This window comes from Dicentrarchus labrax, unplaced genomic scaffold (assembly GCF_905237075.1).
Source record: "Dicentrarchus labrax unplaced genomic scaffold, dlabrax2021, whole genome shotgun sequence".
NCBI classification, from domain to species: domain Eukaryota; kingdom Metazoa; phylum Chordata; class Actinopteri; family Moronidae; genus Dicentrarchus; species Dicentrarchus labrax.
Genome location: NW_026136709.1, coordinates 8,861,033 through 8,884,060, shown reverse-complemented (window position 1 = coordinate 8,884,060; position 23,028 = coordinate 8,861,033). Strand labels below are relative to the sequence as shown.

The 23,028-nt window shown below is 38.8% G+C and overlaps 1 protein-coding gene across 50 annotated transcripts in view; it reads right to left on the bottom strand.

Annotated features, from left to right (window-relative positions):
- The window catches only part of LOC127369757 (protein NLRC5-like), a 137,779-nt gene that overhangs the window by 28,702 nt on the left and 86,049 nt on the right, over window positions 1-23,028 (bottom strand). For 41 of the 50 annotated variants that reach the window (XM_051411435.1, XM_051411489.1, XM_051411446.1 and 38 more), the window contains 3 exons: window positions 15,400-15,573; window positions 14,432-14,605; window positions 13,375-13,548 (listed from right to left, as the gene is read on the bottom strand). In XM_051411435.1, coding sequence (XP_051267395.1) covers window positions 13,375-13,548; window positions 14,432-14,605; window positions 15,400-15,573 — 522 coding nt within the window. The remainder of the gene's footprint in view (window positions 1-13,374; window positions 13,549-14,431; window positions 14,606-15,399; window positions 15,574-23,028) is intronic. The other 9 variants (XM_051411447.1, XM_051411467.1, XM_051411452.1 and 6 more) reach the window with 7 other exon arrangements.

Here is a 23,028-nt window from a genome sequence, read left to right as displayed (position 1 = left end):
GAAGATGTTGATGCTTCTGTCAGGAGAGATATCATCACTGTTCATCTTCTTCAGGTTGTTGATGGCTCTCTGGATGATTTTTGGACTGTTGTCTGTCTGACCCAGCAGGCCTCCTAAGAGTCTCTGGTTGGACTCCAGAGAGAGGCCATGAAGGAAGCGAACAAACAGGTCCAGGTGGCCATTTTTACTTTTGAGGGATTTCTCCATGGCTTTCCTCAGAAAGACATCCAGGGTTGAATTAACATGTTTTTGACCCAGGAAGTCCTTCAGTACTTTGGTGTTCCTGTTGGTGTAACAGTGGAACATGTAGACTGCAGCCAGAAACTCCTGAATGCTCAGATGAACAAAGCAGTAGACTGTTTTCTGGAAGATCACACTCTCTCTTTTGAAGATCTCTGTACAAACTCCTGAGTACACCGAGGCCTCTGTGACATCAAGACCACACTGCTCCAGGTCTTCTTGGTAGAACATGATGTTTCCTTTCTCCAGCTGTTCAAACGCCAGCCTCCCCAGCTTCAGAAGAACTTCCCTGTCAGCCTCCATCAGCTCCTGTTCACTCTTCTTATGTCCCTCATCATACTTCTGCTTCTTCCTCTTTGTCTGAACTAGCAGGAAGTGTGAGTACAGATCAGTCAGGGTCTTGGGCAGCTCTCCTCTCTGGTCTGTAGTCAACATGTGGTCCAGAACTGTAGCAGTGATCCAGCAGAAAACTGGGATTAGACACATGATGTGGAGGCTCCTGGAGGTCTTGATGTGTGAGATGATTCTGTTGGACAGATCTTCATCACTGACTCTCCTCCTGAAGTACTCCTCCTTCTGGGTGTCAGTGAAGCCTCGTACTTCTGTTACCCTGTCAACACATTCAGGAGGGATCTGATTGGCTGCTGCAGGTCTGGAAGTTATCCAGACGAGAGCAGAGGGAAGCAGATTCCCCTTGATGAGGTTTGTCAACAGCACGTTGACTGAAGACTTCTGTGTGACGTCAGACACAACCTCATTGTTGTGGAAATCCAGTGAAAGTCTGCTTTCATCCAGGCCGTCAAAGATGAACAAAAGTTTACAGACAGCGAGCTGCTCTGCTGTGACCTTCTGTAATGTTGGATGGAAAACATGGAGCAGTGTGAGAAGACTGTACTGCTCATCTTTGATCAGGTTCAGCTCCCTGAACGAAAGCAGAACCACCAGACTGACATCTTGGTTTTCCAAGCCCTCTGCCCAGTCCAGAGTGAACTTCAGCACTGAGAAGGTTTTTCCAACGCCAGTGACGCCGTTCGTCAGAACCACTCTGATGTGTCTCTGTTGGTCAGGTAAGGCTTTAAAGATCTTGTGGTACTTGATTGGAGTATCATGGAGGGTCTCCATCTTGGAAGCTGTCTCAAGCTCCCTCACCTCATGTTGGGTATTAACGTCTTCACTCTGTCCCTCTGTGATGTAGAGCTCAGTGTAGATCCTGTTGAGGAGGGTTCCACTTCCTGTTTTATCAGTTCCTTCAGTCACATGTTTACATCTCGTCTTCAGACTGATCTTATGTTCATCTAAAACCTCCTGCAGACCACCACTCACTAATGAAGAGAAAAAAGTTTGAGTCAAAACAAAGATGATTTGACAATCTGCTGATTATTTTCATTACCAATAAAAAGATAAATATAAAAATATAAACAGAAGTAAACTTTCTAAAGTCCAGTTTCTCTGACTGTGTGTCGGTGTACGTGTTTGATTGACAGCAGAGGCAACAGGCTGCTCATTATCTAAACTAGCCCTGCAGGATATGAGGAATATCTGTGATGTGCAATAACAGTGTTCAATATTGTGATGACGATATGACTTGTGATACAAATAAATAATTATTAAAGAGTTCATATTAGCTATGCAGTTCCTGTGTCAGCCTGGTTTTCATTTAATTAAAAACGGGATAAGAATTTAATATTTTAAATAAAACTACATGTTGTTTCTAGAAAAGCAACTGTAATGTTTAATTCAATTTGCCATATTTTAAGATACTTCACAAACTAAACTCAACAGACAGCTTTTATTTTGGTAGCAATTCACTATTAGCTGAGCTCAGCGCTGTGCTTGTGTAAAACATAGAGGAGGTGGATGAGAGAAAGCAGACAGAGCAGATATCACTTCTCCACAGTTTACATGTTTTTACTTGTTGAACAGTGTATTGTTAAAGTGTTGGATTTTTATTAGCAACGCTTTTATTGCACTGACTTCCAGTAACGAGTGTAGTTGTCGTCAAGTGTCTCCACACAGAGGTGGTTTTGGTTTGAGGGAGGAGACCATCTCAGGTCGGCCTGTTAATGGCTGCTAGGTCAGTCAGTCACTCATGTAGCTGCGTTTTTCTGAAGCTGTGACTCATGTCACAAAAACCTCTGTCCCACATGTAAGTTAGCACAATATGCTGAAGGATTTTAATATTAGTCACTGTGAGCCATCTGACCTCTGCAGCTCATCCAGAATGCAGCAGCTCAGCTGGTCTTCAACCTACTGAAGTTCTCCCACACTACACTGCTCCTTCACACCCTGCACTGGCTACTGGTGGCTGATTGAATCTATTTTCTAGTCACTGGTACTCTCCTACCGTGCTGCCAATGGCCTGAAAACTCTAAAACTAAATGTAGCACTTGAAGATGTTCAGCTTATTTGATGAAGCTGATGTACATGTTACATGATTCATGCTACTTTTGAGTTGTATCCACGTGGTTGAATGAACTTATTGTAAGTCTCTAAATAAACTTAATGTAATGAAATGTAACAGATTAGATTTTTAAGATGTACAGTCTTACTTTGTACAGTGCTGGTCTGACTGGCTGTCTGCAGTCCAGCTCTTGTTCTGGATCTTTCTCCACACTGGGGACAGGAGGAGTCTCCTGATGAAGCAGACTGGTCCCAGTATGAGGTGATGCACTGTCTGCAGAACCAGTGTCCACAGCTGGTAGAGACTGGATCCTTCAGGACGTCCTGACACAAAACACAGCAGGACAGCTGCTCCTCCACAGAAACATGACTCCTCTTCCTCTCTCTGTGAAGACATTTCTTTATTACTAAAATGATTTGTTGATTGTAGATGAAAAATACTGAGATTTGTCCGACACTGTCTGGAAGCTCAGATGGTCACAGAGAACATTAAAAGTGTTGTTAACTTTTCTGTTTGAATTCAGCATTCAGTCTGTAATGAAAATGATTCCTTTTATTTCAACTCTCCTGCTTTCATAAACACTGAGTGCTTTTCCTATCTGTCTGTCTTATTAAACATTTATTGATCTGCCTGTAGTTTGTTATTAATACAAACTCAACACTTCCTGCAGCTGCTTCACAATAAAAGCCTTCCATTAAAGAGAGCTGATTATGTCCTTCACTGTTCTACAGTCACTTTGGGCAGATTAGCTTGTGTTAGTTTAAACTGAGGTTAGAAGTGCTCTAAATAATTATGATAGACCAGCAGTTTACTGTAAGACACATAGCACGTAACAGTGGTGTCACAGGTTCAACTACAAACTGTTTATTTGTTTGTTTTTCATTCCTTTTATGTTTCCTGTCACTCTATATTGTCAACTATCAAATGAAGGAATATATCCAGTTCAAATATTCTTAAAAAAGAAGTCTCCAAATCTACATTTGACAGATTAAAAACATTCTGTTTTTAAATCTGCAGATAACTTTTACATAAATAAATGGATGTTTGTTTCTTCATCTTTAGAAACAATATATTTAATTACACATTAGAAACAGATTCTTTCAGATAATAGTCACAAATATTTACAGCGACTTCAACATCAGAGCAAAAATATATGAATATTATTATATTATATATGAAATATGAACTCTGAAACTGAGGTTCTCAAGTGTTTTGTTAAAGAAATAAAATAAGATACATTTTAGTTTGAAACAGTGTCTGCACTAATAGTTCTGTATCATGAAAATAAATCTATTTTGTCTTCATGCTCAATGAATCATCTTCCATCAGGTCAGTTTACAGTAAAAACAGTTTCTTACTTTGTGTCTGAGGGTCCAGGTTCATTACTGAAGTCTGTATCCCAATGTTTGGACCAATCACTCTTCATAGACAGACAGCTGGACACTGGAGACTCTGCTCTCTGTCTGTTGTACTGAACTCTGTAAACACCAAGATGGTTTTATTCACATGAATCCTTTGTTTTTGAATATAAGTGAAATTAATGAGTTAGTGTCAGTTCTCTTACTTTGTGTCTGAGGGTCCAGATTCATTACTGAAGTTCAGAGGCTGACCTTTGTACCGATCACTCTTCATAGACAGACAGCTGGACACTGAAGACTCTGCTCTGTCCTCCTCTTCCTCCACACAAACACTCATCTTCTGCATTCAGTCAGTCTGAGAGATAAAATATTAACAGACTGAGCTCAGAGCACAAGAAACAGGAAAAACAGGTTTGTTCAAAAGTCATATGCAAGGTTGAGCGAACAAGAAGTAACACACACACACACACACACACACACTCACACACACACACACACACACACACACACACACACACACACACACACACACACACACACACACACACACACACACACACACACACACACACACACACACAGTACTCTGTATAGTATATAGAGTATACAGTATAATATAGAACTCCACCTGGTCACTTTCTTTAACCCTGTACTTGTTTTCTTGGGTTACAGTAGCTTTAATCTGTATTATTCAGTCAATCACAACTTTGTATCCACAGATGAATCAAACTGTTGAGTTCATTCTAACATTTCTGTCCTCTACAGTCCACAGGAAGAAAACTGACTCAGAGACTTTGACAGTAAAATAATAATAATGTTGTATTAACACTCACCCTTCCTCAGCCTTCAGTTTCCCTCCTTCTGCTCTGTCGACTCAAAATGGAGACTGAACCAACTCAACACTTTCAATTTCAGGGTTTCCTACCTGGTGTTATGTTAGCTACCTGGTCAGCTCCTCCCCTCTCTATTTACAGGAACTCAGTGTGTGTGTGTCATTTTGTATTATAATGTAAAAAAAGAAAAAGCACTGATCAATAACATGCTGCTGATCTCAGTCAGGTCTGTAATTAGAGGAATTATTGAACCTTTAAACAGCTGCATTTGGAAATTTTCTTTGATCTGTGTGTGTGTGTGTGTGTGTGTGTGTGTGTGTGTGTGTGTGTGTGTGTGTGTGGTGCTCACACAGATAAACTGTTCAACATGATGTGTTCATGAGCGTCTCTCTTGGCTTGAAAAGACAATGAAATTTAGTTTTGATCAAAATGTTGGTACTTAAATGATGTTTAAATAAAATGTTGTGTTTAAGTTACAAAGTGCTGTAAAATAAATTAAATAAATGTTTTCTTTTACAGACTTATAGGGAACCCAAACAGATCATATCAGTACAGAGGCCCCTCATTTCTAATTGACATTTTTTGGGGCTGATACAGAGATGGAGACTTTAAGGGCTGGGCATCTCGGTGCATATAACACTTGAAAATATTTGTTCATTGAATCAAACACGAATCTCCATCAGCTGTCATAACTTTACTGTGTGTAGTTAAGTATTAATATCAGAGCGTTATTGTACTGTATAATTCCCTAATGATATCTGAGAATCTTGCTCAAAACAATTATGTAATTTTGTACTGATTAAAATAAAAGTAAAGTGTTCATTTGGTACAAATCCAATTAACTGCTAATGTTATCCAGTCTGTTAGTTCTTTCACAGCAATAATGTGAAATTTGTCAACAGGCAAGAACTCAGTTCAACATATACAGAGAATATAATTTTCAATAATAAATTAATAATGAATGATTATTTATTTTGGTTTAAATTAAGCATTTCTCTATTCCCAATTACAATAATACCAAATCAGATCGCTCTATCCAAAATATTTAACTACAGACTAAAATACAGAAGTTACTACAACACCTGAACGCACCACAAGAAGACCAGCTATAACAAAGCAGGCTGCAGGAAATACTGTTCATGTGTACTAATAAAGCATTTCTGTGATAGAACAGTAAATATGTGTGTGCAGGCAGCCTTTCACACTGTTGTTCAATCAAACCTCAACATTACTGGGCAGCTGGTGGAGCTACAATCAGGAGAAGATGGCCGCACACTGAACTGATTCCATTAAAGTTAAACAGTTATTAAATGATTCTTACATGAGTGCATTTTAATGAATGACCTTTTCACTGTTCATAACATGCTGTAATCTTGCATAAAACAATAAATAAAGCCAATTCTGTGTATTTTAATAAAGGAAGTAAAGATTGTTTCAAAACACTGCAGAGACGTTAATGATCATTAACCATTAGTATAGTACACATCTAACCCTATGCATACCATTTGCATTGTAGACCAAGAACCAATGTCCTTCTGGTCCATCTTTCAGATGTTTCTGATATATATAGATATATAACGTTGCAATTGTATAAAACGACCAAGGCAACTTACCTGGCCGTGTTTCTTTTCTTGTTTGTATCTTCCTTTCGGCCCACAGTTAAAAGACCACAGTTGTGACAGTTTAACTGCTGGTTGAATGAACTGGTGATATTCCCGAGCATTGCTGCAGATTTGTACACTAGAAATACTGACTGAATTTACTTCTTTTCATCATTTTAATCAACCAGAATGAAATCCTTAACACGGTCAACACTCCAGTTCTGATGTCAAATAAGATTAAAGGAAACATACAGTCTGCAGTTTAACGCAGTGTGGAGTGAGCCCAGATCAACTGGTGACACTTTACAACATTTTACCATTGATCATGTCGCGTCTACACTTTTATCTCACCAATCACAATGATATTATACACACAACAGCACACTCTTTCATCCAAATTAGACAACTGTCAAATCTCATTTTGCAGTAAGAACAGAAATTGGATAAAGTTAAAACTTTAATCAGTAGAGGGTCTACACTATACAAATCCGATTCACATTCACAACTTTGTGGGATTTTGAATAAATGGGACAGAGATTATAAGATGTGATAGAATTGTGGTATTATATATAGAAACAGTCAGTATATGTTTAATACCATGTTGAAGTAGAGTTGTGGCAAAGCATTATATGAGCAGATTAACTTGTGATGCAACGTCTGTCTACCATTGATCACGTTTCATATTAAAGTTTACAGACTTTTATCTTTTATTTATATTCTGTACATGTCAGCAAAGTCTTTCAACAAAATTACATATTGTAACTCGTTTTGCAAATAGGAGCAGAAGTTGGATGCCCAGCTGAACAAAACTTATTCAGATCCAGAGTTGTGACATGTGCAGCAAACATGTGGACTAAACTGCTGAATCTTGTAGACTGTTGGGATGAGTGAGCGAAACGTCTAGATTTGAATATTAAACTCGATCGACAGTAAATACAGATAGTGTAGCATGAATGAATGTGCACTCTGCCACAGCTGACAAAGTTCTCCACACTGCTTGGAGCGTAAACTCAGACTGATTCATTTATAGGCTGGATGTAATTACACACATTAAAAACAACTATGACACAAGACCGATAACATGAGGATTTTGGACGTTTTATTGACGTTTGCAATGTTTTGTCACATACATTGCCATTCCCTATAGTCCTCGCTTTATACAGTTAACAGATTTGTCTGGAAAATGCAGGAGAACCTACTGGTTCCAGAGGAATACATAAATATTCATTATGGAGACGTTTTTGTGAGGAGCAGACACCAACATTATTGTTCCAGCAAAGTGTTTCTATTGCAGTGTTTTAAATGTCAAATGAATGAAGGTCCTAGAAGTAGTCAGAATCTTTATTTCCTGGTTCGGCCATAAGGGGTCCTCAAAAGCCTCAGTATCACCAGTTAAACTGTCACACCTGTGAGACTAACAGCTACAACTGCTAGTGAAACACAGACACAAGCATTGTAGCAATTAACTTTAAACGTCTTAAAAACATTATTGTGTTTTAGAAAGTGTTTTTATATATGTAACACGATCATCAACTTCATGTTTAAGTTCTTAATGTACAAAAATTACAGTAATGCAGTATTTGACAATGATATTCTGTGTTCTACATTCAACATTTCACATAAAAAATGTGTAAAAAGAAAATCACAAACATAAAAAAAATGAGACAAACATAAATGAGAATGAACTTAATAAAATATTAATAGTTTTCAAACATTAAATTAACAGATTAAACCTAAACATAAATCAGTGTTATCTATGTTACAGTCACTGGTAATACACTGCAACTCAATTACTGATGACAAGAGGGCGCTGTTGACCACATTATATATGGTCAACAGCGCCCTCTTGTGGCCAAATAACAGAACTGCAATTAAAACATTGTAAACAGAAAACAGCAGTTTCCTACTTCAACACTGAATCTAATCCAGCTGCAGCAGTTCACCAACATTAAAACTCCTTCATGGGAAATATGAGGAGAAAATAAAATGTCAAAGCTTCCTGTTTCACAGCTGAACTTGATATTTATGTTGATGATATTAAAAAAATCCCCCACTTAGACCTGACATTAAAACTGTTGTATTAACCCTCTACTGCATTAATTATTACTTAAACATGATGGAAATGTTTTAATTCGTTTTTATTACTTAAAATGGTTTAAATAATGGAAATATTTGATATATTTATTTATTTGTTTTTTCCTAAAAACATAGTAACTACATGTTACCATTTTACAAAAAGCCAACCACATCTAAACTGATTTTTAATGATGAGAATTAAAAGTTAACTTTCTCCAGATAGTATTTGAATTTTTCTCTTGAATGAATTTTGCAGAAATATTGAACAGTTGGTTAACTTTTGGGGCCCTCAGATATTCTCAGTGTCACTTGTCCATGGAAAAAGGAATGACAAACAGGATTTCATGGTCACATGATGTGATGTGTATTTATACTTTCAAAGTAAAAGAGCCTCTTTTCACAATAAAACTAAAGTACCGGTGAGTAAAAGTGAGAAACAGTCATTGTTACCATATGGCAACACTACGGTGGCTGATAGGGTTTTGTGTTTGGTGTGGACGGTCTCTGGAGTCTTTAAAGGATACGGAGCAGACGGAAGGACCAGACATGCTGCATTATTGCACACAATATTTGAATGAGGGACACTCGTACGATGCAATCATGGACATGCTGTCAAGTTTACACAATATAAACATCAGCTTGCGGACTCTAAAAAGTAAACACAGGGTTGTACCGCAGAAAGCCATCACCATGACTACCACTCTGGAGCGTGCAGCCACATGTATGGCTCATCCACGATTAACCAGCGCATTGAGTCCTGGTGGTCCATATGTAGAAAGGGAAGGGAAGTGGCTTTCACAAAGTCATTTAATAATATATATATACACACAGACAAGCCCGAAGTTCTTCATACCGCTGGAACATTTGGACTTAACTTGGTAACATTCAAAACTGTTTTAAACTGTAAACATTGGTCACTTGTCAGCTTCATCAGCTTATTCCTTTTCAAAAAGGTAGATGACTTTTTAATGTTTGTTTTTTTTGTGCAACAATATTGTTTCTATTTAATGTTTGTCTGTTAGATGTTCTGTGAGTTGTTCTTGGAGGTCGTGTGAAATGTCAAATAAACGTCTCCCGATCGTGTCATTGGACAGAGGGACAGGTTTCAGTGTCTCAGCACTTTTCTCACCTATGATTGTGACCATGTCCAATGCTGCCGGAGTATTAGCTCCTCTGCTATCCTGTGAGCTTTTTGGCCCCTTGCGATGTGGCGGTGTTTGTACGAGGCTAACGGTGCTTTTTTATTTACTGATGCCTGTTGGAGATACTCATCGAGTTTTCTATGAAAAAAGTCCAGTGGCTTATTGACATAACTGGGGTGTAAGGTCTCCAGGTGTTTGCTTTCATGCTGTCCGCTGTCAGAGTTTTTAGGCATTAAACACACACAGGTCTTTCCTCATTTCCGACCGTATTCACGGTAAACCCAAAGGCTGTGTAGGCTTCATCGTATTTCCTGCTCTTATTAGGTTTATGCCGGTTACCGTCACTTGCTGTTCTTTCCTCTGACGTCTCCTCCGTTTTTCTTTTCACTCCTGTCAGAAACTTCTCCATCTCTCCTCCTCCGTCAGTCCCCCTGCCTCTCACTGTTGAGACACCTCACTGCCCCCCCACTATTTGAGAAGTACTGGATTAATGTGAGCAAATCCTCAGAAACTCATGTGAGATGGTTAATATATTCTGGTCAGTGCGATGTACAAAACTGTGGCAAGCAGCTCTCAGCAACATCAACTAGAACTGCTTGACAATGTGTATATTCATTTAAGCTCATACATTTCCTACATTATTATTGTATATATACAGTAAATTCATTTAATCACTACTGTTCACTAAAGTATTCTGTTTTATATGTATTTTGTTTTATTCATATATTTTAACTTGTGCACTAATTTAAGTCTTTTGTCTCTTTAATGTTTGTAACTTTTTAAACATTTTATATGGAATCACTGAAAAACACTAACTTTTGTGCTGATGGTAAGAACTTAAAGTTGATCTTTAATTTTCAGTTTCTTCCCTGTAGAGGGCGCTGCAACACAGTGAAGTGATGCAGTCACTTTACAAGCTGACTGTGAAATTCTGTCACTGCTGAGTTTATATAAACACTTTAAACTTGCTGTAAATATCTGACAGACATTAAATACTTTTTATTCACCTGATCCTTTAATATCTTCCTATAACTTGCACCAGTAAATTCTGCTTCTGCAAACTTCTTGATTTTTCAAAATAAAAAGGATTTCTGCAAATGAAAAAGGAGAAAAAAATATTTTTTTCTTAAAGTTTAAAGAGTGTTGAAGTCTTATTTTGAGTATTGAGACTGAATTGAAAACAGAATTTGATGCACACATGAATTATACTTAAGGCACTATTATACACTAATGAGTCAGGCACATATTACACATATTATTTCTGCCAACAGATCCTATTATAGTAGTTAGCTTGTTGATAAGTGAAGTAGCCTTTAGTCTGAGAGCCACAGAGTGAATCAGCTGCAGCTCCATCATCACCATCTTCTCCTGTTACTGAGGACGTCATCAGAGAAGTTGAACAACTCAAACTGAGTTATTACTGAACATGACTTTCTGTATTAAGACCAGGGAATCAGTTTGAGAGTGACAGCAGCTTCTAATCCTGTTTTCAGTTTAACTCTGGGGCTTCCTTTTTTATTGTTCATGTATGGAATTTGCCTTTAAGTCTCTAAAGTTGAATTCTTCTGTGTTACAACAGACTGGACGAGCACTTGTTGGAAACTGATTCACTTTAATTGTGTGAATAAAACATGATCTTTCTCAGTGTGGGGGTCAGAGTCAGATGGCTTTCCACCTTTGTTTTATGCTCAGAGTCTAATGAAGACGTAAACAGCCGACTGCAAACTGAGAAACTACAGTAAAGCTTTGATTGAATCCACACTTTGTTCAGGTCAATCAATCAGAAGTAAGATGTGATTTTAATATACAGATTTTTGTTTTTGATGTAATATGAGAAAACAGAACAAATATATACACATACATGATCATAATCACTAATAATGACACATTATATAAATTATAAACATGTTTGTTGATTGATTTCATGTCAGAAGAAAAAACTTTGAAAAAACAAATGTTCTGGTGTTCAATGTGTGACCAATGTTCAACACAGCACTGACTTCTCACCAAAATCCAGATATTTCAGTAACTTTAAGTAACTCTAATCAATATTTTTATATTAACAATGGATCGAATATCAAAATGAAAACAGATAAATATCACCAATAACTGCAATAACACAATCTGTTTGGATGTACTAGAAAAATAAAATATTTTAAAAGATATATATATAAACTTCGATTAAATCCAAACTTTCTACAGGTTTTATCTTCTTGTTACAAACAATTATCTGTTAAACTATGAGAAAAGTCTGGTATTTACAAAAGAGTATGAGGGCCACACGAGTAAAAACAAAAGTGGAAGATTAAGTCAAAATATTGAGAATTAAATCAAAATATTGAGAATAAAGTCTAAATATTAGAATAAAATCTAAATATTGAGAATAAAATCTAAATATTGAGAATAAAATTGATGTTTCAAGATTAAAGTTGAACTGTTAAGTCTAAGAGACCTGTGATGCAGCCTGTGAGTCCTGCTGGCTGTCCTACAGAGGAGAGGACAGAGATACATAAATGACAGTAAGACTTGATTAAACCAGGCGCTGCGTCCTGTGTATAACATTATGATTATTACGATTAATGATCAGACTGTTTTGGTGGTGACCCCTCCCCATTTGGTGCCCTACACACAGACAGGAATGGCGTCTGATTCACAGGCATTCCCACAACAAAGGTCCCAAAGCGCTATGGCATATGGATTTGTATGATAAGCAGAAGCCATGCATAGCCATCAATGGTTGTACTGATGATTTTAGTCACTATGTTGTGTGGATAGAGCAAAAACCCAACAGTAACAGTAGACTACTTTATCACATCCACTGAGCGTTTGGGAGGATGATCGGAGCGACTGCGCATTGACAGATGAACAGAAAATGGGCACACAGATAAATCTGCAAGATCTTCTGTACCTTATTTTTTTCTATGATTTTTCACATCAACTTCCAAAATGAATTAGAAGTATAACGTGGAAATTAATTTTCCACAAGGTGGAGCTGGAACAGAAGACAAAACTTAAAATAAATTTAAAGTGTTGATCTACAGTTACGTTGTCATAAACAGAACAAATGTGTAGAAGCAGTTTGAGAATATACAATAGTCCAGGTTGGAGGTGGAGGAGGTGGTTGAGTGTGGAGCAGAAGGAGTGGAGGAGTCTCAGTGTGTCTGCAGAGACTGTGTAGAAGGACAGAGCAGCAGCAGAGCAGTCCAGATACACTGATGATACTCTGTCACATCCAGAGGAACACACAGGGATGATGGTGGACTTGACATTGTGTCTGACAGTGGAGCTGATCTCAGAGCAGTTCAGACTGCAGCACTGAGAGTCATCTCCACTGGTTGTGATTCCTCTGTCAGTCACTGCTGGATGAAGCTCTCCTCTCCACTCTACCTCCCAGTAACATGGCCAGTCAGAGCTGATGCTGCTGCTTCAACCTCTCTGGATCATCAGGACACAGCTGATCCTCCAACAAAACCTCCTTCCTCACCACTCACACTCTGACTGAGATCACTTCCAGCTGAGGAGAGAAGAAGACAGACAACAGATGTCAATAATCATTGTTACAGTTTCTCTCTGTCTTTCTGTCCAACCCTGAAGTCTGTCACCATCCTCCTCTCACAGCTTCACTGAGGAAAGCAGCAAATACTGGATCTTTGCTTTGATACTAACTGTGTTTAGTACAATACTGCTGAAACCAGCATGGACTGACTCCAACCCTCTACTGACCTCAGAGTCTCCAGTCTACAGTGTGGACTCTCCACAAGATCAGACAGCAGCTTCACTCCTGAATCCTGCAGCTTGTTGAGACTCAGGTCCAGCTCTCTCAGATGGGAGGGGTTGGACTTCAGAGCTGAGACCAGATAATCACAGCTGATCTCTGACAAACTGCAGTTCCACAATCTGAATAAAGAATAAAAGATTTAAATTTAGAAGACAATGTTCCTGCTTGAAATCATTCAGTGTTTAATAATCTGTTCAGAGCTGAAGAAGGTTTAGAATGTACAAGTTTAGAAAATGGAAACTCCAAACACCTGAACCCAACAGCAGGTTGAAAACTGTAAAATACAAAAAGGTAAAAAGAGCTCTCATTAATATTAATGACAACGTGCTGCTGCTTCAATAAAGACGTAGTGACTTCAGCTCTTAACCTCTGCCAGCTCCACCAGTGGCTCCATCTATACAAACTCATGTTGTGCAGCCAAACACAAAGAAAAACACACAGAAACTGATTGAAGATTCAACTGAAGATCACAAAGCTGTCAAAGGAAAAAAAGGATGAATTTTGGGGAAATGTGAACAAAAGACATCTACAATCATTATTTTAGGATTAGTGGAGTCATAAAATCAAATGATCTTCAGTTTAAACTAGTCAGTCAGTATAAACATCATATAGCTTCATAACAATGTTGGAAACAGCAAATACTGAATATATTTGTTATTGTCTGATAGTTGAAATAGAGTTTATTTATTTATTGTATTTATGTATTTTTATTACAATTCATTTAAAAACATGATGTTAATATAAGATGCAAATCAAGAGTTTAAGAGGTTCAGAGTGAATTATCCAGTGTAGATTCTTCTTGTTATATTCAGGTTTTAAATGTGGAGCTCAACATTGCTCTGCCACAGTCAATGGACTAAACCACTGAAGAAGAAAACAGACTTTAGCATTAAGATACTCAGTGTGGATCAGTATAATATCAGCCTTATGTCTGCACTTTACTGTCACCACAACTTTCACATCATATTAATCTCAGCACAGAAGGAAAAAATGGTGTCTGACCTCAGAGTCTCCAGTCTACAGTGTGGACTCTCCAGAAAACCACACAGCAGCTTCACTCCTGAATCCTGCAGATTGTTGTGACTCAGGTCCAGCTCTCTCAGATGGGAGGGGTTGGACTTCAGAGCTGAGACCAGATAATCACAGCTGATCTCTGACAAACTGCGGCCCCTCAATCTGAATAAAGAATAAAAGATGTAAGTTTAGAAGACAATGTTCCTGTTTGAAATCATTCAGTGTTTAATAATCTGTTCAGAGCTGAAGAAGGTTTAGAATGTACAAGTTTTGAAAATGTGAACAAAAGACATCTACAATCATTATTTTAGGAATAGTGGAGTCATAAAATCAAAGCATCTTCAGTTTAAACTATTCAGTCAGTATAAACATCATATAGCTTCATAACAATGTTGGAAAAAACAAATACTGAATATATTTGTTATTGTCTGATAGTTGAAATAGAGATTATTTATTTATTATATTTATCATTTTGTATTATAATGTAAAAAAAAAAAACACTGATCAATAACGTGTGTGTGTGTGTGTGTGTGTGTGTGTGTGTGTGTGTGTGTGTGTGTGTGTGTGTTCTGAAGGATCAATATCAATGATCAGACATTATTTATGAAAACACATTGAAATCAACAGAAACCAAAGAAATATTTCTCCTTCAGTAAACTTGATCAGTTTAAAACAAATATTAGTTCAGAGGATCTTCTGTATCCAGATGTGACCATTTACCAACAATTATAAACATTCATTTACTTTAACAACTAACAGTGGACATTTTCTACAGTTTCTTTAACAAACACAAGTCTTTGTGACTGCAGACTAAATTTAGTTCAACAAACATTAAAATATGAACAAAAGCAACGTTACAACTTTATGGATGTAAGTTATGTATGAACATAAATTAGGTTCAATTGTTAATTAAACATATCAGATCTACAACAGTAACAGAGAGTCAGTGAACTGACCTCAGAGTCTCCAGTCTACAGTGTGGACTCTCCAGAAAACCACACAGCAGCTTCACTCCTGAATCCTGCAGATTGTTGTGACTCAGGTCCAGCTCTCTCAGATGGGAGGGGTTGGACTTCAGAGCTGAGACCAGATAATCACAGCTGATCTCTGACAAACTGCAGCGACTCAGTCTGAATAAAGAATAAATTGATGTCAGCAGAGATCAATAACATGCTGTCAGTCAGGTCTGTAATAATGATGAAATCAGACATGTTGTTATTCCATTTTCTTCTGTTTCTTCTGATTCATAACAACCATGGGTCCTTTTATTAATAATATTAAGACAGATGTTTTCTACAGAATTCCAAAAAGGCCAATATCAAATAAATAAGAATTTATGACAGAAATAATAATTTAAGTAAAAACAAACCTCTTTAAACCAGCAGTTCTGATGTATCTCACACATTTAGACTATCCTCATCACCACTGTCATCTCCATCAACACACACTGACTGTGAGCTTCATCCTCAATCTTCTTTATAACTGGATCAAATGTGCACTGAGCAAAGAGAGCTGCATATTCTCTCTTAATCTTAAATGTAACCAAGTACCTTCCTGTACAAATACAGTGTATTATTTATGCTCCTGCTTACTGGTTGAGTCAGAACACAAAATCCAGATTTCTCTCTAACTCAGAATATGTTTTTACTGGGGATCAGAGGCAAACAAAGATAAATTACACATATCAGATATACACTGTACAAGAGCAAAATACATGAACTGACCTCAGAGTCTCCAGTCTACAGTTTTTACTCTCCAGTCCAGCACACAACAGCTTCACTCCTGAATCCTTCAGGTTGTTGTCACTCAGGTCCAGATCTCTCAGATGGGAGGGGTTGGACTCCAGAGCTGAGGCCACAACTTCACAGTGAGTCTCTGAGAGTCCACATAAGGAAAGTCTGTGATGACAGAATATAAATTTAAGTATAATAAAATCTGACATTTTATTATAAAAATATACTTTTGTGCATTTTGCATCACAAAGCACATTAACATGAGCGGCTGTAGCTCAGCTGGTCAGTCATTGATCACAAGGTCTGTGGTTTGAAACTTGAACTCCTCAAACAAACAAACAAAAACAACTCATCCTTCTGTTTTCATTACTGTACTGTAACTGATAATTACTAACTGTGTAATACTGTAAACCTTTAAACTGTGATATTTTCTGAGATGGTTATTGTACTGTGAAAATCTCACTAATGCAGCTCCAGATGAATCTTATTATGTTGCTCCAGCAGCTTTTAGTCTCCCATTGAATTAGTTCAGTCAGCTGTCCCCAACCTTTTTCCTGCCACGGACCGGTTTCATGTAAGACAATATTTTCATGGACCGGCCTTCAAGGTGTGACGGATGAATACAACGAAATAAAATGATACGAACGGCATAAAAACAAATAATAATAATAATATAATAATAATAAAGTGCATAAAACTACAACTCGCCATTACGCTGAATTAGTGGGAGCCCTGAGCTTGTTTCTCAGCAACGAGCAGGTCCCATCTAGAGGTAATGGGAGACAATGACACCCGAAGTGTGTTCCTTGTGTCCAGTCTATTCCGTAATTCTGTTTCGGTCTCTGTCACTGCAGAAAACAACGCTTCACAAAGATAGGATGTTGGAAAGGGAAGCAGGGTTTTCAGTGCTTTTGTGGCGATCTCAGGATATTCTGCTTTGACTTTAATCCAGAACAGCGGCAGAGTTGTTGTCTCAAACATAGTTTTAAGGCCACCGTCATTTTCAATCTCCAGCAGTTGATTTTCTTCTGGCACGGACATGCTCGATTCACCTGGGTTGTTCACAAATGGATCTCGGATCCATTCTTTCGCAGTTCGTGGGTCTTTTGTTGTTGGGAAGTACCGCTCGAACTCTTTTAAAAGCAAAGACAGGTGATCATGCACCAGCTGGGAGAATGGCGGTTCAGGCTCAGTCTCTTCCAAAATCCCTGCTAATTGAAAGAAATCTCTGCAGCGGCTCTCGTAAATCAAACACTCTGGCCAACGATCTCCCTTTAGATAGCCATCTTACTTCTATGTGTAAGAGAAGGCGTCTGTACTCTGCGTCCATCTCCTCACAAAGCTGCTCGAACAGTCGAGTTAAGGGCATGTGCTTTGATGTGGTTAATAACTTTAACGACATCATTCAATACACTGTTAAGTTCAGGTGACGGTCAAGCAGCCGTCTCTCTGATCTCCGTGGTCAATGGTCATGACAACATTTCACACAAATGTTTAATAACATGTTATAAGAAAGTGATGATAAAGTCATCAAAAACTAAACACTAAACACAAAATCCTACTCAATCCTAATTTGTTTACTTTTCACTCAAAATTAAATTCCAGTCCACATTCTTGGTATTCTGCAGCTCTGCTGTGTCCATTTGCAGGCGCTGTACGTGGAACCACCTGCAACAGCTATCACACTGAATCTGTAAAAGGGGAAATAATTACCTTTAACTGCAAAACACCAAATTCAGAAATCATCTCTTAAGCAGGCTTCAACCAAATTATCAAAGTTTTATTATTCCTTAAAATAAAAATCTGTATTGCCATTGTCATGTGTTGCAGCCATGACTATAAGGATGCATTTCTCAATGTTCTCCTGTCCTAACCCTATCATTCTTGAAGTATAATGAAAAAGCATCACCCATAGCCAGGAATTATTGAGCCAAGTATTTTTACAGTACCTCAAATGTAAGAAAATATGCCACTTGGAGATACAAATATGGAATTTTATTGTTGAAATTTTCCACATTGGTGCAGTAAAAATGCTTGATATTAAGTATGCTTGTAGTCTTATATGTGCAGAAGTCAAATACACCATCCATAGCCAGGACTTATTAAGCAAAGTGTTTTTACAGTAGCTCAAATATGGTCAAATATGCAATCTCCAGGTATAAATATGGGACTTTTATACTTGAATTTCTCCACATTGGTGCAGTAAAAATGCTTGATATTGAGTGTGTGTGTAGTCTTATATGAGTAGAAGTCAGATATATCATCAGTAGCCAGGAATTATTGAGCAATGTGTTTTTACAGTACCTCATATATATGAAAATATGCAATCTGGAGGCATAAATATGGGACTTTTATTTTGGCATTTCTCCACACTGTGCAGTAAAGATACGTGATATTAAGTGTTTTTTATTCATCATGGGGGCATGAAACACTTTAATGTAACATATTTTTTTTTAAATGTAGGTTCGAATTATAGCTTACTGTTCTTAATACCTTTATTTTGAAAACCGGAAGTAAATACGCTGTTTCTCCGCATTTACCATAACGCTGAGAATACTTGTACACTCGACATTTAAGTGCGGCTGATTTGACCACGGAGATCAGAGTGACGGCTGGCTTGACCGCAGTCATTTCTTGGCTAACCAGCATTTCCCTGTGAATGACACAGTGCGTAGACTCACATTCAGGTGCAACCTCCTTAACCCGGGCAGTTAATCCAGAAAGCCGTCCAGTCATAGCAGCAGCTCCGTCCGTGCATATGCCGAAACAAAAGGACCAATTCAGTTTTCCTGATATGTAATCATTCACAGACTTGAATAGTTCTGCGGCTGTGGTGTTAGTTGGCAAAGATATGCACATAACATATCCTCATGCACATCATCCTGATATATATATCTCACATAAACAAGCAATATTGTCTTGGGCCGGCTGTGGCTCAGAGGCAGAGCGGGTTGTTCCTTAATCGGAAGGTTGTTGGTTCGATCCCCGGCTCCTGGTGCCACATGTCAAAGTATCCTTGAGCAAGATACTGAACCCCAAATTGCTCCCGATGCCGCTGTGTAAATGTGTATGAATGTTAGTTTCTGTTCGATGGACTTTGCCATCACTGAGTGAATGTGGCATGTAGTGTAAAAGTGCTTTGAGTGGTCGGTGTTTGAGTGATTTATTAATCCTCTCCAACAATTGTTTCTCAATGTCCTCTGATATTTCATCAATTCGCCTAGTGACGGTTGTAGCCGAAAGAGGAACCTGTGCTATCTTCTTAACTGCGGCCTCTCCTAGAAGTTCACGGCAAACGTCCTTAGCGGCGGCCAGGATTCTTCACCAATAGTAAAAGGTTTCTTTGCCTTAGCAATACGGTTAGCCACTAAGAATGATGCTCTCAGCGCACTCACATTTGTTGATGTGGTGGCCATCAGTACTTGCTTCTGTCCGTCTTGTCCCCGTTTTTTTCTTTCAAAAAAGTCCAAAGGCTTGTCTTTTAATGTAGGGTGCTTGGTCTCCATGTGCCGAAGCAGTTTTGAACTGTTTTGATTTTAAGTAGGACTCCTGATATTGTTTTTTAAATGCAGCTTTCTTTTTCTTGGAAGTTGTAGGCTTTTCTTCTGTCTCCTCATTGGGCCTTTTCCCCTTTCCAAAGACGTTTGTTTTTTACTCATTTTTGCTAGCTTGAGGGCTGAACTGGGGTAACATATCACGTGACCAAGACGTGCGTCTTTACCTGTCTTTACCTGTGTGAAGATGCACAGACGGATGTAATTGGGGGAGAATCCGGTCATTTTTCAAAATAAAACATCTTTCAGACTCTGACCATCAATGAAATATTTATTTATTTATTTTTCTGTGCGGCCCGGTAGCAAATGACCCACGGACCGGTACTGGTCCGCGGCTCGGTGGTTGGGGACCGCTGAGTTAAATGACTCCTATTGCAATAATAGTATAATAAACCTTTTCCACAGGAGCCATTTTGATATGAAACAGGAGGGTAAACACAGGTGTTACCAATGACACTAATTAAGGTTCTGTTACATTCAGGTCAAACACAGTCAGGGTGCTGCTACTGTGCATCATGGCTCACTGGAAAGGCTCTGCTACACTAAATGAACCTTCATTAGTAAAGAAGCTCTCTCCTTTTCCCTCTCTCTCTCTCTGGTGGTATTTGAATGGACTCGTCTGTAAACTGGTTTATAAATCAAAATTATTAAGAATGAAAAAACATGTGAAAAGACGTTCTTTGTTAAGAACTAAACAATATAATCTTTACTCTAATACTGATGACTTCAACTTTACATTGATTTATAATGTTAATCACATCTGGACTTACTCAGCCTTTCTGCAGTTCCTCACAGCTGGAATCAGTCTCAGTCGTCCCTTCACTGATGTGCTGTACTTCTTCAGGTTCAACTCATCCAGAACCTCCTCTGACATCTGCAGCATGTAGGCCAGAGCTGAGCAGTGGATCTCAGAGAGTTTCTTCTCTGATCTGTTCTCTGACTTCAGGAACTCTTGGATCTCCTGATGGACTGAGTGGTCGTTCATCTCCATCAGACAGTGGAAGATGTTGATGCTTCTGTCAGGAGAGATATTATACATGTTCATCTTCTTCAGGTTGTTGATGGCTCTTTGGATGATTTCTGGACTGTTGTCTGTCTGACCCAGCAGGCCTCCTAAGAGTCTCTGGTTGGACTTCAGAGAGAGGCCATGAAGGAAGCGAACAAACAGGTCCAGGTGGCCATTTTTACTTTTGAGGGATTTCTCCATGGCTCTCTTCAGAAAGACATCCAGGGTTGAATTAACATATTTTTGACCCAGGAAGTCCTCCAGTAATTTTGTGTTCCTGTTGGTGTAACAGTGGAACATGTAGACTGCAGCCAGAAACTCCTGAATGCTCAGATGAACAAAGCAGTAGACTGTTTTCTGGAAGATCATACCCTCTCTTTTGAAGATCTCTGTACAAACTCCTGAGTAAACTGAGGCCTCTGTGACATCAAGACCACACTGCTCCAGGTCTTCTTGGTAGAACATGATGTTTCCTTTCTCCAGCTGTTCAAACGCCAGCCTCCCCAGCTTCAGAAGAACATCCCTGTCAGCCTCCATCAGCTCCTGTGGACTCTTGTCATGTCCCTCATCATACTTCTGCTTCTTCCTCTTTGTCTGAACCAGCAGGAAGTGTGAGTACATGTCAGTCAGGGTCTTGGGCAGCTCTCCCCTCTGGTCTGTAGTCAACATGTGGTCCAGAACTGTAGCAGTGATCCAGCAGAAGACTGGGATTAGACACATGACGTGGAGGCTCTTGGAGGTCTTGATGTGTGAGATGATTCTGTTGGACAGATCTTCATCACTGTCTCTCCTCCTGAAGTACTCCTCCTTCTGGGCGTCAGTAAAGCCTCGTACTTCTGTTACCCTGTCAACACATTCAGGAGGGATCTGATTGGCTGCTGCAGGTCTGGAAGTTATCCAGACGAGAGCCGAGGGAAGCAGATTCCCCTTGATGAGGTTTGTCAACAGCACGTTGACTGAAGACTTCTGTGTGACGTCAGACACAACCTCATTGTTGTGGAAATCCAGTGAAAGTCTGCTTTCATCCAGGCCGTCAAAGATGAACAAAAGTTTACAGACAACGAGCTGCTCTGCTGTGACCTTCTGTAATGTTGGATGGAAAACATGGAGCAGTGTGAGAAGACTGTACTGCTCATCTTTGATCAGGTTCAGCTCCCTGAACGAAAGCAGAACCACCAGACTGACATCTTGGTTTTCCAAACCCTCTGCCCAGTCCAGAGTGAACTTCTGCACTGAGAAGGTTTTTCCAACGCCAGCGACGCCGTTCGTCAGAACCACTCTGATGTGTCTCTGTTGGTCAGGTAAGGCTTTAAAGATCTCGTGGCACTTGATTGGAGTGTCATGGAGGGTCTCCATCTTGGAAGCTGTCTCCAGCTGCCTCACCTCATGTTGGGTATTAACCTCTTCACTCTGTCCCTCTGTGATGTAGAGCTCAGTATAGATCCTGTTGAGGAGGGTTCCACTTCCTGTTTCATCAGTTCCTTCAGTCACATGTTTACATCTCATCTTCTGACTGATCTTATGTTCATCTAAAACCTCCTGCAGACCACCACTCACTAAAAAGAGAAAAGAGTTTGAGTCAAAACAAAGAAGATTTGACAATCTGCTGATTATTTTCAATAACAATATAAAGATGAATATAGAAATATAAACAGTAAACTTTATAAAGTCCAGTTTTGAGGGAACATCAGAAAATGTAATTTTTTCTCTGACTGTGTGTTGGTGTGTGTGTTTGATTGACAGCAGCGGCAACAGGCTGAGTGTCAGCAGCTCATTATTTAAACTATCTAACTAACAATAACACTGTTTCAATATTGTGACGAGGATATGACTTGTGATAAAGACACACCTGGTTTGTCTCAGCCAGCAGCTCAGTTGAAAACAAGAATTTGCCAGATTTTAAGATACATGGCAAACTAAACTAAACAGACAGCTTTTATTTTGGTAGCAATTCACTATTAGCTGAGCTCAGCGCTGTGCTTGTGTAAAACATAGAGGAGGTGGATGAGAGAAAGCGGACAGAGCAGATATCACTTCTCCACAGTTTATATGGTTTTACTTGTTGAACAGTGCATTGATAAAGTGTTGGATTTTTACTAGCAACGCTTTTATTGCACTGACTGATGAGCGTAGTTGTCGTCAAGTGTCTCCACACAGAGGTGGTTTTGGTTTGAGGGAGGAGACCATCTCAGGTCGGCCTGTTAATGACCGCTCGGTCAGTCAGTCACTCATGTAGCTGTGTCTTTTTGAACTGTGACGCCGGGAACCAGATTTTCACTCATGTCACAAAAA